At 40.4% G+C, this 15,888-nt stretch overlaps 1 protein-coding gene across 5 annotated transcripts in view; it reads right to left on the bottom strand.

Annotated features, from left to right (window-relative positions):
* si:dkey-172j4.3 (diacylglycerol kinase eta) overlaps window positions 1-15,888 on the bottom strand; it is a 100,046-nt gene that overhangs the window by 13,829 nt on the left and 70,329 nt on the right. For all 5 annotated transcript variants that reach the window (XM_017710275.2, XM_017710273.2, XM_017710274.2 and 2 more), the window contains 15 exons: window positions 15,695-15,799; window positions 15,207-15,339; window positions 13,893-13,999; window positions 13,595-13,720; window positions 11,905-12,007; window positions 10,949-11,108; window positions 10,570-10,678; window positions 10,252-10,391; window positions 9,497-9,581; window positions 9,270-9,355; window positions 7,513-7,612; window positions 1,587-1,812; window positions 1,076-1,174; window positions 560-653; window positions 149-256 (listed from right to left, as the gene is read on the bottom strand). In XM_017710275.2, the coding sequence (XP_017565764.1) occupies window positions 149-256; window positions 560-653; window positions 1,076-1,174; window positions 1,587-1,812; window positions 7,513-7,612; window positions 9,270-9,355; window positions 9,497-9,581; window positions 10,252-10,391; window positions 10,570-10,678; window positions 10,949-11,108; window positions 11,905-12,007; window positions 13,595-13,720; window positions 13,893-13,999; window positions 15,207-15,339; window positions 15,695-15,799 (1,781 nt within the window). The remainder of the gene's footprint in view (window positions 1-148; window positions 257-559; window positions 654-1,075; window positions 1,175-1,586; window positions 1,813-7,512; window positions 7,613-9,269; window positions 9,356-9,496; window positions 9,582-10,251; window positions 10,392-10,569; window positions 10,679-10,948; window positions 11,109-11,904; window positions 12,008-13,594; window positions 13,721-13,892; window positions 14,000-15,206; window positions 15,340-15,694; window positions 15,800-15,888) is intronic.

The following is a 15,888-nucleotide window of genomic DNA, read 5'->3' as shown; positions in this document are numbered from 1 at the left end:
CACAAACTCTTAGACTTCAAAAGCATCACATGTAAGACAGTGTACTCTTAGAAAGAGCATGACACAGTTATGTAAAATCTGATGTAAAGCACATGCAGCAGGCAGGGGTTTATGAGTGCAGCTGAGCTAGCAGATAATCCCACTGCACCTGCACTTCTTAGGGTGTTCATCCCTCTTGTTATTGAACTCCAGAGAGATTTTGGCATCCAGACCGATCCCAAAGTAGTTATTCATCACACATTTCTCTGTGCACTGCCTGTGTGTGTGGAGAGAGAAACAGAGAGAGAAACAGAGAGAGAAACGGATTACATTGTTATTACGAAAGACAGCCAGACAGACAAATAGATGTACATTTAAATGTTTTATGTTGTGGATATGAATAGCGTAGCTGAAATAGGATAAATCTGTGTGATTCACTACACAGTTTTATAGCCTGCTGCTGAGCCGAGGGGTATATCTGTGTTGCAAAATATCATGTTTCATCTCCTCTTATCCGCTTGAACATCTGTAAGACCACTAATCTCTCACATAAAACAACTGCATGTGTGTATGTTCTTACACAGACTCCTCAGTGAAAGGCATTGCGCTGTTGCAGCTTTCTGGTTTCTCCAGCACTATGGGAGCAGTGGAGGTGGGACTAATTGCACTTTGACCTGTATGAGACAGAAAAAATTTGTGAAAATGCTAATATGTCTTTATATAAACAACAGACACCATCAGACCTCCTACATATCCACTCATCTTTATGTTTATGAAGCCACTTCAACCAATCTTTCAAAAGAACACAGGCACCTCTAGTCAGACTTGTATAGATTGTTCTCACTGTCGTAAGAAAGCCTTCATGCTTTTTAACACCAAATATAAATAGCTGCTGTTCTTAGTGATCCATGCACCTTAAAATGGCCTTGCGTGGACGTCATAATACATGAATTAATAGAAATTTTGAAAAATTAATATTCCTTTCAGATATTTAGTGTTTTTTCATGTCCTATAATATTACTGTTTCAGAGATATTATGTTTTCAGAAATATATGTACTCTCATTAAACATGTTCATAATGAAGTTTTTCACTCACGTGGCTCTGCCTCCTTGAGGTCCTCACTGCTGCCTCTTTTGATTGATGACAAGGAAGACATCCTCTGCACTTGTGTGTGTCTGTTTTGCTCATCCACCACTGAGGAGAAAGCGAGGGGGTATATAGAGGATGTATATATAATATATGTATATATGAATAATTTATGCACACACACACACACACACACACACATATATATATATATATATATATATATATATATATATATATATATATATATATATATGAATACTTTACAGATAATTTAAAGATTCAATTAATACATTCATTCATTATTCATGCTAGTACACTTGAAGAGAACTGATGAATTGGTAATACAGGCCATTTTAAAAATTCTGCCCAATAAACGTATTCATTATATATTATATACTCACAGTTCAACGCATAATGAATAATCCTAAGTGCTCCACCTCAGAATCCCAATCAACAAGCTTGTCATGCATATAAATAATCCAGGCCTGCTTTAAGTATGAGTGGAGCTTTCTCTGACCTTTCTCTGCTTGCTCTATGATCTGCCGGAGGGCTTTCTTCAGGCTGTTTGCTCTCAGCATCAGCTGCTCTCTGGATCTAAAGGGTCTGGGGACCCCTGGTGTGTCTGAGCCGCTCCCCTCACCCTCCTGCTCAGGCGACTGGGAACCGGCAGGCACTAGTTGAGCATCGGCCTCCTCACTTAGCGCCCGCACTAAAGAATCCAGCTTTTCATTCAGCATTGCACACTGCAGAGGACAAAACAAGTAAGAAAAAAGGTATGAGCTGGTAGGGGTAGGCAATATAATGATATCGTTATTGAGATCAATTACATTACAGTACGATTTTGTGAGTATATCATTGGTATCACAAGTACTTCTAGAACATTTAATCACTTCACGTGGCAAAAAACTGATTTAGACCAATTATAGAGAGCCTGTAAACAACAACAATCAGTGTACAGTAACAACATGAATTACATTGTAACAAGTATGTATAAGTACTGGTTGTCAGTCCATTATGCTATTATCGTAATTTATTTATTTAGTACTTATTTGATTTTTTTCTCCTCTTCCTTCTCAAAGTTTATTTTTGCAAACAATGAATTAAAAACATTAATGTGACATACACCAATGTATTGTGAAAAGTATTATAATATTTTAACAATATCACCCACCCTTACTAGTGGGTGAGGATGAAAGGGTTTCATGGACAAGAGCTGGGCTCAACCAGTAAGTGTGTACCACAGTTATGTATTTCCCTCACTGATGCACTCTCAAAAAGCTATTTGTGTTTATGAAAGAGCCTGCCTTGGTATTTCTTTTCTATACTGCACAACATGTGAGAGAAGAAGGTTACCATGTCATCTTCAACATTGGATTCAAGTACCGCCCTCAATAATCCCTCTCAGGAATTAGATGGTTGTTTACAGCATTATAAGGACCACACAGACTGCGTGAGATGTGACCTACTGCAAAAGCTTTAACCCATTAAGGCCTGAGCTTAAAACTCTAACTCTGTGATATATTGTGATACATAACTCAGTTTTTAGTTATACCAGTTGGTATAATAATCAATATAAAAGACAAATACAGTGTGCAAAAAAATTACACCTAATATTTAAACTAGATCTGCTGGCTGCCCAAGTGTCAAAAAAAGAAAACATTCCCACTGACTGTCAATCTATAGTTGCCATCATCAGACAATGCAGAGGACTCAGCAGATACAGTGTAGATTTGCCTGAGATTCATAAGGCCAGACACATACTCAACACAAGAACATGAATGCAAATGATGATGCCTTGCCAACATGCTGCAAACACCTGCACTGTGAACACCTGTACAAACTTAACATGCTCATTTACATTACTATGGTTCAGCACCCCGAGCATCTGTACACGGGATCTTCTGTTACTCCAATCAGCACAGTGAAATTCAGGGACGTGGGAAGGTGTAAACACATGCTAAGATTTTAAGCAGCACATACACGATATATACGGAGCCATCATTTATAAATGATATGCCTATTTTTATTAGAATATTTTGGGATAATTTACATCAAACAGAATGTGCTAAATAATACACTAAAATGTGGTAAGAGACAATATACAAATATAAAAAACACCAAACTGTGGACACACACCATCATTTCTCTGCTCTCTCTTTCTGGAAGAACTTTTTGCGAAGGAGCTGAGCAGTGACCAATCAGATGATTAAGATGTGGTGCTGTAACTTACATGCTGAGATTCCAGGGCATGAACAGAGTCATTTTAAGGATAACCTGGTCACTTCCCATTTCTCCCATTATATGAACAAAAATGTGAGTGCAAAACACCCATGCCTGAGAACGAGCCTTCACTGAATGGCTAAACAGCTAAAAAAGAAAAAAAACTTCACTTGTGTCTAACCATGTGTGTTGAACATTTATTTTGGAAAGCAGAAGCACATATTCTATATTCGCTCACATGCATATGAACTTGAATGACATCCCATTCTTAATCCATAAGGCTTAATATGATGCCGGCCCAACCTTTGCAGTTATAACAGCTTCAACTCTTCTGGGAAGGCTTTCCACATGGTTTAGGAGTGTGTTTATGGGAATTTTTGACCATTCTTCCAGAAGGGCATTCGTGAAGTCAGACACTGATATTGGACAAGAAGGCCTGGCTCACAGTCTCTGCTCTAATTCATCCCAAAGGTGTTCTATCGGGTTGAGGTTAGGACTCTGTGCAGGCCAGTCAAGTTCAACTTGCTCATCCATGTCTTTATGGACCTTGCTTTGTGCACTTGTGCAGTCATGTTGAAGCACGAACTTGTCCAATATCTCTTGGTCAACTCCTGAAAAACAACCCCACACCATAATCCCCATTCACCAAACTTTACACTCGGCACAATGCAGTCAATTACCATTTGCCTGGTAATTGCCAAACCCAGGCTTATATATTTGATTGCCAGATGGAGAAGCATGATTCATCACTCCAGAGAACTTGTCTCCACCACTCTAGAGTCCAGTGGCAGTGCCTAACCTCACTGCATTCGATGCTTTCCACTGCACTTGGAAACGTGGAATATTTAGTAGCGAGGAAATTTCACACTTGCTTTTGGAACTTGGAATGTTACCTCACTGGTGGGGAAGAAACCTGAGTTGGTGTGCGAGGTTGAGAGATACTGGCTAGATATAGTCAGGCTCACTTCAACACACAGCTTGGGCTCTGGGTCCAATCTCCTTGAGAGAGGCTGAACTTTATTCTTTTCTGGAGTTGCCCATGGTGAGAGGCGGCAGGCAGGTGTGGGCTTTCTCATAGCCCCTTGACTCAGCGAACACTATGTTTGAACACAAGGATGTCCATAAGTGCACATGGCGCCAGGACACCCTAGGCCGCAGTTCAATGATTGACTTTGTAGTCATGTCATCGAAATTGCAGCCATGTGTTTTGGACACTCGGGTAAAGAGAGGAGCTGAGCTGTCAACTGATCACCACCTGGTGGAGAGTTGGATCAGGTGGTGGGGGAAAATGCCGGTCAGACCAGGCAAACCCAAACATATAGTGAGGGTATGCTGGGAACGTCTGGCAGAAGAACCTGTCAGATTGATCTTCAACTCACACCTCCATCAGAATTTTGACCAGATATCGGGGGAGGTGAGGGACATTGACTCAGAATGGGCCATGTTCCGCTCCTCCATTGTTGAAGCGGCTGACTGTAGCTGTGGCCGTATGGTAGTTGGTGCCTGTCGGGGTGGTAATCCTCAAACCCGGTGGTGGACACCCCAGGTGAGAGATGCCGTCAAGCTGAAGAAGGAGTCCTACCAGGCAAGGTTGGCCTGTGGGACACCAGAGGCAGCTGGCAGGTCAAGTGATCTGCGGCTTCAGTCGCTGCCAAGGCAAAAACCCGGGTGTGGGAGGAGTTTGGTGAGGCTTTGGAAAGTGACTTTAAATTGGCTCCGAAAAGATTCTGGCAAACTGCCAGGCGACTCAGAAGGGGAAAGGAATGTGCCACTAGCACTGTATATAGTGGAGATGGTGCGCTGCTGACTTCGACTGAAGACGTCATTGGGCGGTGGAAGGATGAGATCCGTCCTGAGTTCCTCAAGGCTCTGGATGTTGTGGGGCTGTCTTGGCTGACATGCCTTTTCAACATTGCGTGGACATCGGGGGCGGTGCCACTGGATTGGCAGATTGGGGTGCCTCTTTTTAAAAAGGGAGACCGGATGGTGTGTTCCAACTACAGGGGAATCACACTCCTCAGCCTCCCTGGTAAGGTCTATGCAGGGGTCCTGGAGAAGAGAGTCTGGCTTATAGTCAAACCTTGGATTCAGGAGGAGCAGTGCAGGTTCCGCCCTGGTCGTGGAACACTGGACCAACTTTTCACCCTCTCCAGGATTCTGTAGGGTGCATGGGAGTTTGCCCAACCAGTCCACATGTGCTTTGTGGATTTGGAGAAGGCATTCGACTGTGTTCCCTGGGGTATTCTGTGGAAGGTGCTTCGGGAGTACAGGGTACATGGCTCTTTGCTATGAGCCATTCAGGCCCTGTACAAACAAAGCAGGAGTTTGGTTCGCATGGCCGGCAGTAAGTCAGACTCATTCCCAGTGAGAGTTGGACTCCGTTAGGGCTGCCCTTTGTCACCGATTCCATTTATAATTTTTATGGATAGAATTTCTAGGCACAGTCAGGGGATGGAGGGTGTCCGGTTTGGTGACCTCAAGGTCACATCGCTGCTGTTTGCAGATAATGTGGTCATATTGGGGACATCAGGCCGTGAACTTCAGCTTTCGCTGGATCAGTTTGCAGCCGAGTGTGATGCGGCTGGGATGAGAATCAGTACCTCCAAATCCGAGGCCATGGTTCTCAGGCGGAAAAGGGTGGAGAGCTCTCTCTGGGTCGGGGATAAGCACTTGCCTCAAGTAGAGGAGTTTAAGTCTCTCGGGGTCTTGTTCACAAGTGATGGTAAAAGGGAGCAGGAGATTGACAGGCGGATTGGTCAGCAGTGATGCAGGCTCTTTACCGGTCTGTTGTGGTAGAGAAAAAGCTGAGCCATAAGGCAAGGCTCTCGATTTACCGGTCGATCTACGTTCCCACCCTCACCTATGGTCATGAGCTTTGGGTAGAGACTGAAAGAATGAGATCGCGAATACAAGCAGCAGAAATGAGATTCCTCCGCAGGGTGTCTGGACTCTCCCATAGATATAGGGTGAGAAGTTCAGTCATCCGGGAGGGACTCGGAGTAGAGCCGTTGCTTCTCCACGTTGAGAGGAGCCAGCTGAGGTGGTTCGGGCTATATTGCCCAGCTGACCTGAGAGCGCCTCGGAATCCCCCCCGGGGAGCTAGTGGAAGTGGCTGGGGAAAGGGAGGTCTGGGCCTCATTGCTTAGGATGCTGCCACCGTGACCCGAACCCCGGAAAAGCAAATGTTTGTAGAAGCAGTCTGCATGCCTAGGTGCTTGGCTTTATACACCTGTGGCTATGAAAGAAACTGGAACACTTGAATTCAATGATTTGCATGGGTGAGTGAATATTTTTGGAAATATTGAGCTCAGAAATATCCTGTGTACAACTGTTTACAACTGTGTACACTATTACCCCAGATTCCTAAATCTGCTTGTGCACTAGGCTTAAACCATTTAATATTCAGTTCTGTTTTTAATTTTTAGCAGCTGCAGTTGAACAACTCGGAAATCTAAGCATGCGGCAGTCCCCTTATTACCCTCACTTCCCACATCCCTGACAAAACATGTCTGCAGTAGAGGAGGGGTTCTGCTTATTTTATTTATATGGAATGATGAGGGGAAGATCATATATATGTTTATCCAGGCAAACAGCTGTGAGAGTAACTTGTCAGACTTGCTGACCAGAAGAAAGCATACGTGCACATGTTGGTACACGATAGCATGACGTATTTAGGCTGTGACTGTAGAGCCCCTTGCTGCATTGCTCAGAATGCAGTTTGCACTTGCATTGCATCATGAATTGTATTGCAGTGTATTTTAGAACGCAACAATGTGCAAAACCGTGACTGCATAGCTTGAAGTAAATGTGTATCTGTGAAGTATGCTAGTGGCCTAAAGGGTTAAGGTTGGATGTAGATGGTATTGAGGGGATATGCACAGCAGGCATCTAAACAAAAAAAAACTAAGTTTTCTTAGCCTGTGGTTTTAATATTATACACTACAACATACAGGTATTATAGAGGAATAAACAGAGTGTCTGAATGTGCTCAGTAGGCTGCATCATACCGCCTATTGAGCTTCAGCCTACTAATGCCCACTATACCTATTACGCAAGCACTTATACAACCTTACTCCAAATACGCCACACGAATACGTACCACACACTCTTTAAACAACCTACACACATACACACACGTATATGCACACTCTTGAGTCCTCTATAAGCAACCCACACACACATACACACAAACACACACCCTCACACACTTTATACAATTGTACCTTTTTAGCCATCGCATCTGCCTCCTCCTTATTCTCTGTGGCTCGCTCATAAGCTTTACCAACCTCAGCCACAAAATCATTCACTGTCCCACACAGAAACCTACAGAGAGAGAGAGAGAGAGAGAGAGAGAGAGAGAGAGAGAGAGAGAGAGGGTAGAGTAAGAAAAAAATAGGATGAAGGATTATTTACTAGACAAAATTACTAGACAATAGTTACTATATATGATACAATAACCTATGTTCTTTAGGTTTGACAATGAGGAAAAAAGTGTGTGTCTACTGAAGGTCCTTCAGTGTGCCACCTTTTTTAGGTGACAGAGTTTCACTGAATTGTTAGTCTATATATTTACTGTCTTTCTGCGCTGAAATGGATGAAAAACCCAAATAGTGATTTCTGTACTTGCATACTGAATGGTTAACAGAATACTCAAGTACCAATGCACATCCTATCTGTTTATTAAAAGATTTTAGAATAGCTGCCTTTCTTGGTATAGTTTGTATAGTTGTACAATATAGTTGTATAGTTTGGTATAGACTATACATGATTTGCAAAGGCTTGTGTGGTCCAGACAAATTTAATTTATAAATGGCAAAATGTAACCATTAGTGTGTGTATTTTCATTAAAATCAATGACTTAAACTCTTTGGATACTGCACAATATGGTGCAATGTGTGAGGGCCTTATTGAGTTGTTTAATCACAATAACAATGAAAGATGATTGAGGTATGGCATACATTCCTCTTCATGTGTTGGTGTGCTCAAAATGCTAATAAATCTACTAAATTTGGGCTTTGTTTGAAAGTGCTCTTTATGTATCAATCAAGTTATCAACTGGCAATGAATGTAGTTATACTTAATTTAAATGCCAAGGTGTAGCCCAAGGATCAATTCTGGGACTTCTGTTTTTACCGTATATATATTAACACTCTTTGTCATAATGAGCCAAATGCATATTTTCTCAGAATAATGCTTTGTGTAACTCACAAGAGGCTTTTGAAATTGAAAATGCAAAATGTTGACATTCTTTACAAATTCAAGAGAAATGCCTTCAAACCTTCCATCACCACTTTAAAGGGAAATGTGGCCAATTATCTTGGTATACTATTATATAATTCTTTGACATTTAAGCCTTATATTTGGCATTTGATAAAGAAATTAAAGATGAAATGGGGATTTTATTTTATGATTAAGTATTGTTTATCCTTTAAAGCTAAAAAGAAATGTGTTTTTGTTACTTTTTTTACCAGCAAATAATTGCAGAGATAATGATAACAGCAATAACAATAATTTAAATGCTAGACAGGCTGTCATTAGCTGAAAGGTCATGTGTTGGGTGTGTGCTATTTATTTATGCTTATAACCCAGACCTCCTCAGAGAAATGCATGCTTGGACAGCTCCAGCCAAGCATTTGTGAGTTTATTACTGCTAAATCCGTAAATACTTGTCCACACCTGCAATGTAATAAAACACAGGTATCGTGCAAGAAGTATCACACCAAAAAATGTTATTTGATATAATTTGATTCAGCAAAAATTGAGCAATTACTAAGAAATGATCCCACAGACATCTTGTAATTGCATAATAAATCTGAAGGACGTCACAGCTGCTGGTGACACTCCTGTCAAACGAGACCAAACATGCCTGAAAAAGAGCTGCTGCTAAAAGCCCAGCACACCACTCAGTAAATCACCAGCACCCAGAAGAGTGAAACACACACAGAGGATATAATGTCACTGAGCTTACTCCCGTGCTCACCTAGCAGAGGATATGACATCACTGTGCTTGTCTGAGTCCAGGATTTTTGTCAGATGGGTGGCAACAGAATCAGCATAGTGAGTAATCTGGAAGAATGACAGAATAACACAACACATCCAAACTAAACCAGATGGGACTGCCTTAAGAAATTCATGTTTAATCTGAGGAACAGGCTTTAAAAGCTAGCCACATGTTAATGTGAGCAGCCTCAGGAACAGGAAGTGTACCTGGAGTGGAGAATCTAGTGGATCATCCTCCTTAACAATAGCAGGAGTGTTCTTCGTGGGAACTTCATATGTCATTATACTCCATCTAATCACAACACAGTACATACACATGAGAGTAAAGAATGAGAATGATCAATATGATTGTATGATTAAGAATTATTTTAAAAACATGTTGAAAATACAAATGTGACTGCAACCATTTACACAGTAAAATATAGAAGGTACAAATAACATATCAGGTTTTTTTTAACAGCACACATAATCTTAGGCACCTAAGCACATGATTAAAAAAAAACAGTAGAATAAATGTACTTAAACAACATAAGTTAATATATTATGAGCTAGTCTGAAGAAAAAAGTTTGGTTAATTTGCCATCTTTAGATCAGTGTATGTCATTTAGGGCTGGCTATTGTCTGGTTATCATTCAAACATACTTGATACAGATCCTAAGACCAATACCTTGATATTGATATTGACTCCTGAAATTTTTTAAATACTGAATGCAGAATGTAAACTAGATGGTCAATCACTGAACTAGATTTTGGAACAAGTATGATTATTGGTTGCCGATAAAAGTGACTACTTAGGTTTTGAAATCTGTTACTGATTGACCCAGAAAATTTTGATACCCTGTGGTATTGAAGTAATTCAGTCTGTAAGTGAAAAGTACATCCTTGTTAGAAAGGATATTCACAGCTAAAGAATGACTGATCTCATATACTCATTCTGCATTTCTCTGTGAGTGTTTGTTTACCTGTCCAGCATCTTGGTGGTAGCTCTCTCCAGTTTCTCCAGGATCTGCAGCAGCTGAGCATCATCATCACACAGTCCACCCCAGCCCAGCACCCGCGCAAGGTCATTACCCGTACCGAGGGGCAACACGCCCAACTGACACTGCAACACACACACACACACACACACACACACACACACACACACACACACACACACACACACACACACACACACACACACACAGTTAAAAGGACGCTTGCAGTTCTCATCCACCGCTCAGTCTTGTTTATTTATTTCTTACTCCACTGTTTTCTTAATCTCATGCATGACTCCAGACCTGCTTGTGCAGTCCCAGTTTATCCAGTTCTGACAGCACCCAACCCACACTGCCATCACCCCCACACACCAGGATCCGAAACGTCTCAAACTTCTGGAACAGTCGCAGTCTGCACACACACACACACACACACACACACACACACACACACACACACACACACACACAGATTAGATTCACTCAGCTTCTCCTAAATATTTAATAGATATATATTATATGGGTATGGTGGTCAACTGTACATATAAACAGGATTGGTTAATTTTACTGTCAGTTCTTAATTATGTTAGTAGCTAATATTAAACATTAGGACTTGTTATGCTGTAACTAATGTGTAGTTACTATGTAATGACTATGTAACTAATATGTATGCTAGTCTTACCCCAGCTGCGGTCCTCCATTCATGAGGTCAAAGACCTGCGCTGGGTTGAGTAGCTGTTTGAACTTGCGGAGAAATTTCACTCCCTGATTATCTCCACTCTTACTGTTCACCAACACCAGCAGAGGACTGGAACAGGACGGACTAGTAGCTTTCCAGAAACCTGCAGAGATAGAGTGTAAGAGAGAGAGAGAGAGAGAGAGAGAGAGAGAGAGAGAGAGAGAGAGAGAGAGAGAGAGAGAGAGAGAGAGAGAGAGAGAGAGAGAGAAACAGAAAGACAGACAGACACAGACAAAGAAAGAGAGCGATAAAGAGAGGGAAAGAGAGCAACAGAGAGAGAAGAGGAGAGAAGAGAGTGACAGAGACAGAGAAAGATAGAAGACACACAGAGAGAAAAAGACAGAGTGAGAGAGAAAGACATTAAAAAGTGACAAAGGAAAAAGTTACATAGAAAAAAATTTCAGGTTCCCTTAGGTTTAGATTTATGTAAGATTGGTCATAAAATGTTCACATAATATTATAGGCAGCTGGCGTTCTCAAATGGCAAAATAATGGTAAAAAAAGGATGTTGGGTGTTTTGTCAAAGTATGGATTGTTATGTCACAATTTTACATAATTCTACTACATAAAGGCCACAGAAGAGGAACTGTTTACAGAACTCTTTTGCTGTGTGTCTATAACGGACTACTTTCAGGCACATCTGGAATCTAATCAGTCTTGTTCCTTGTCACTTCACTGTATGTTTAGTCAGATAGCTCAGGAATGAACATCGTCCAACGTCACATACGAGAATGCATGAGAAGAAAAGGAAGCAGTCTGTTTATTTATATTTCTTCCCATCAAAGTGCATTGCTTTTAGTGGTGGGAACATATGGCATTCACGTTCAATATTTCTTATCTGCTTGGAGACATTTAGATAACACGTGAGGTGCTGACACAGTTGCCTGGGCAACCCTCACCATCAGAGTCGATGCTGTTGAGAGCAGTGGGAGGGATGATGGACACTTTACACTGACCCAGTGGACAAGTCTTCCCCAACTGCTCCCTGCAGCTACTATGCACCTGCACACACACAGACACACACACACACACACACACACACACACACACACACACACACACACACACTATGATAACCATGAACTACATTTTGTTAATGTTTTGTAGTGAATGTTTTCAGAACAAATTGTTCAACTGACCTCAAGCTCCACCTACAAATGCATTCTTTCATAGTTACTGTTGCTAGGTTAGAAAAGTTTCAATGAACTTTGGCAAAACTACCATTCAACCTAAAGAGGAACTGTAGAGTGCACATTTTTGTATATCTACATTTACCATGGTTTATTTATAATCTCTGATTTATTTATAATCTTAACTAACTTGCTTAAATCAGTGGTCATCAACACTGCTCCTCGATATCTGCCTCCCTGAAAAATTCACTTCCAACCCTGATTGAACACGTTTTATCCAGATCATCAATCTGCTTATTTGAATCAGATGTGTTCGACTCAGTCAGTGGTTGAATTCTGCAGGAAAGTAAATCTTCAGAAACAGCTACTGACCACTGTTTTAGAGCTTCAGGCAGTGTCCATCGAATCTAAACACATAGAGACTCTGTGTGGCTAATAATTCTACACATTTCTCCAGTAGAACTTCTTAATTTAACTGAAGGCAAACGTGGGGCTATCTGCTTTTGCCATAATGTTGGAATATAAACAAGTATGAAGGGGACTATTTCAGTTCAGCCATGCTACAGTACAGTATTCTAGGCTTTGATGTTAACATTGCTGGCCAGCAAAATCAGCAGAAGTAAGTGAACTTCATATTTAGCCTATAAATAATATTTGTTCCTAAAAACCCTGATTACACAACAAACATATCTATCCTGGCTTTACACAGTGAAATGTACATGCAACTTTAGTTGAAACTAAATAAAAACATGAAACTAAAGTTTGTTTAATTTGCATAATGTAAAGTGTCTTGCAACTTTTGAAACTCAGCCACAACTGCAATCACCTCAGCTTGTGAAACAACCATGCCAATAATGCATCAAGTGATCATGTTAGATGACATAATTTCAGATGATTGGGCCATAACGACCAACAAGTGAACTTCTCAAAGCTAACATTTTCTTAACAAGCCAGCTATCAGTAGCTTTGTGCAACTGTCAAGCTGCACAGAAATTATGTTGCAACTCACAAAATGCAACTAGTTGTATGAAATTGTACATCTTTGAAAAGTTTTGAACTGCTGTTGTCCAAAGTTGTATAACATTAAGAATGAAGTTAATATCTAGAAAAGCTTATGTTGAAAAAGCAGAAATTAAATTTCAGGCATACAATTTATGAAGTAATTATTCTACATATAATATTAATTACAGATGTAAATATAATTGTAAATATAATTATATATAATTTCAAAATACCTTCTAGTGTTTAGCTATTAGTATTTGACTTTGACTCCATACATTAATCAGTAATCATGAATATAAAGAAGCGATTTCAAACTTTTGAACAGTCATATAGAAGTAATTTGATTAATGTAATGGTTCCATAACACAGCTATAAAAGAGTGGATCAGAGCATGAATAGCTCAGTTTTTGTGTCCATTATTTTCCTTTGTGTAAGGTGCTGAATCCTGAGCACTTACGATGGCTTTGCACCAGAGACAGCGCCAGTCCTGCAGTCTGCGCACACTTCCACAGGTCCGATCACACACCACACACTTTGCACTGACCGGCAGGTTCCCCTCCAGCCACTGATGAGGCATGGACACCTGCACACATGCACAACACACACACACACACACACACACACACACACACACACACACACACACACACACACACACACACACACACACACACAGTTAAGCAACTTAACAACAACTAACAAGCTCATAATGCACAATAATTAAAGGAAACAAAACAAATACAAAACAAGCTCACCCCATCTTCATCCTCAATAATGTCATTTCCTATGGATGCCAAAGTGGTCCACTTACAGTTGTTCGTGGATCGGACAGCACATCGTTTATGAGCTTTAAATTTACACACTGTAACACACACACACACACACACGCACACACAAAGAGATAGAGATGGAGAAAACTTACAATCTGTAGCCACATCAATTCACAGCAATAACAAACAAATCGAGAATATTCCTTGATTATGTCTGACTGTCTGAGTTCAGAGGTTAGATAGAAAAAGAGATCGATGTGCAGAAGACAGCACAGAAACAGAAATCAAAGAGGTAAGGAAACGACTTTAACTTGGTCAATCTCAAAATCGGAAGCAGGTGAAGGAAGGCAGAAGTTCCAGAACAAAAAGACAGGGGAACCAACCATATACTATCATACTTAAGCCACCATATGATTACACTGAAGAAAAAAAAAAAAAGATTTGCATTAAGCGTCATGAAATGACATTATCATTTATTTAATTTGAAAGCAAATGATGCAGATGTTTTACCTTAAAAAGCGTATAATATTTTCATCTTAAGTGAAGAAAAACAGCAGTAATCAGAGCAACATTTCAGACCAGGATGTCCAGTGTGGCTACAGGTTTTCACTCCAAGCAAGCTGGAGCAGGATCAGACTTTACACCCTGGTCTATCAATAGGCCTTCAAATTTTATATTCCAAAAGTTTTTATTGAAAAGTGCTTTACTGATATATGAGAACTGAGAACTGTCAGGATTCTTTGCTGCAGATAAACAGCAAACAACTCATAATGGTGACTGAAACAATATAAATATTGTAGCACAGTGAGCAGAGCTACCCAGAATACTTTGCAGTTTTGATTTTGTTTTTTTTGGTATTATAATATGTCATTCTCATGCTAAGGGGACATGTGGATGCATAGCTTTTGTTATTTTAACCTTTATGTTGCTAGAATTCCCCAGTTCTGCCAGTGGCACAACCAACTAAGCCTTTGCCTTTAACATCCTGGCAATACCACAAGCAAAATGGTCATTACTTATTGGTGCATTACTGGCATCGAATATTTTCACTGGATATTTTCATATATATGGGATATATAGTTAAAATCATGAGTCGCGAATACTGGCTGATTCATATATCAGTCAAGCTCTAATTAATACACATTTAAATGTTAATTATTATATAATAAAATGTCAATACTTAAGTATCAATACAATTTTTGCCACCCGTATCAACATTTTCTTCAACCACTAAAATGGAATAGATAAAACTGCAAGATCGTCTAGTGGGCACTGATGAATGTGTTTGTGAGTGTTTACCTTCACATGACAGGCCATGTGAAGTGACCCCAGGCAGTGCCTCCCTGCAGACGTTACAGAAGGTGGGGCGAGCGTGGGAACAGGCGTACCAGTTATGCATCCCGGAGAAATGCTCCATGTTAAACTGACTCGCCTGAGATGAGAAACACATCAAGTATAAACTTGCATTCAGCAGCATCATAATTCTCTTTAATAAAATCACAAACCACATCTATATAGGCTCTATAAACGCTGGTCTCAGCTCTTACACACAGCACTATACGTACTCAGTGACTCAGTGACTCATCCCAAAAAACACATCACTATAGTTTCATCATCACAAACAACAGACAAACTATTTCATTAAAATGAGGTTTAAGGACACTTGATAAAGGAGCTGAGTTCAATGACTGAACTTTAGCCTGTAGTAAACCACAAATACTCGGCTAATGTTCACTGCTATCTGCAGTGTATTAGTCAGGATAAATGGTCATGGGTCAAAAGCTGACCTCATATGTCTCCCATTTCTGTACAGACTTCAAAGCGCTGATCCAGTCCTCCATCTCCTTTCTGCTCTCTGCACATAGCATCAGCTTGCGGAATGGAGTGATCACCTAAAAGGGAGACAGAGAGACACAAAGAGAGATGAAGAACATGAGAACGAGTGAAAATGTGGTCAACTTAAGAGTGAAACAGTATTAGT

The sequence above is a fragment of the Pygocentrus nattereri genome, chromosome 2 (assembly GCF_015220715.1).
Source record: "Pygocentrus nattereri isolate fPygNat1 chromosome 2, fPygNat1.pri, whole genome shotgun sequence".
Lineage (NCBI taxonomy): Eukaryota > Metazoa > Chordata > Actinopteri > Characiformes > Serrasalmidae > Pygocentrus > Pygocentrus nattereri.
This window is presented reverse-complemented; position numbering and strand designations above follow the sequence as displayed.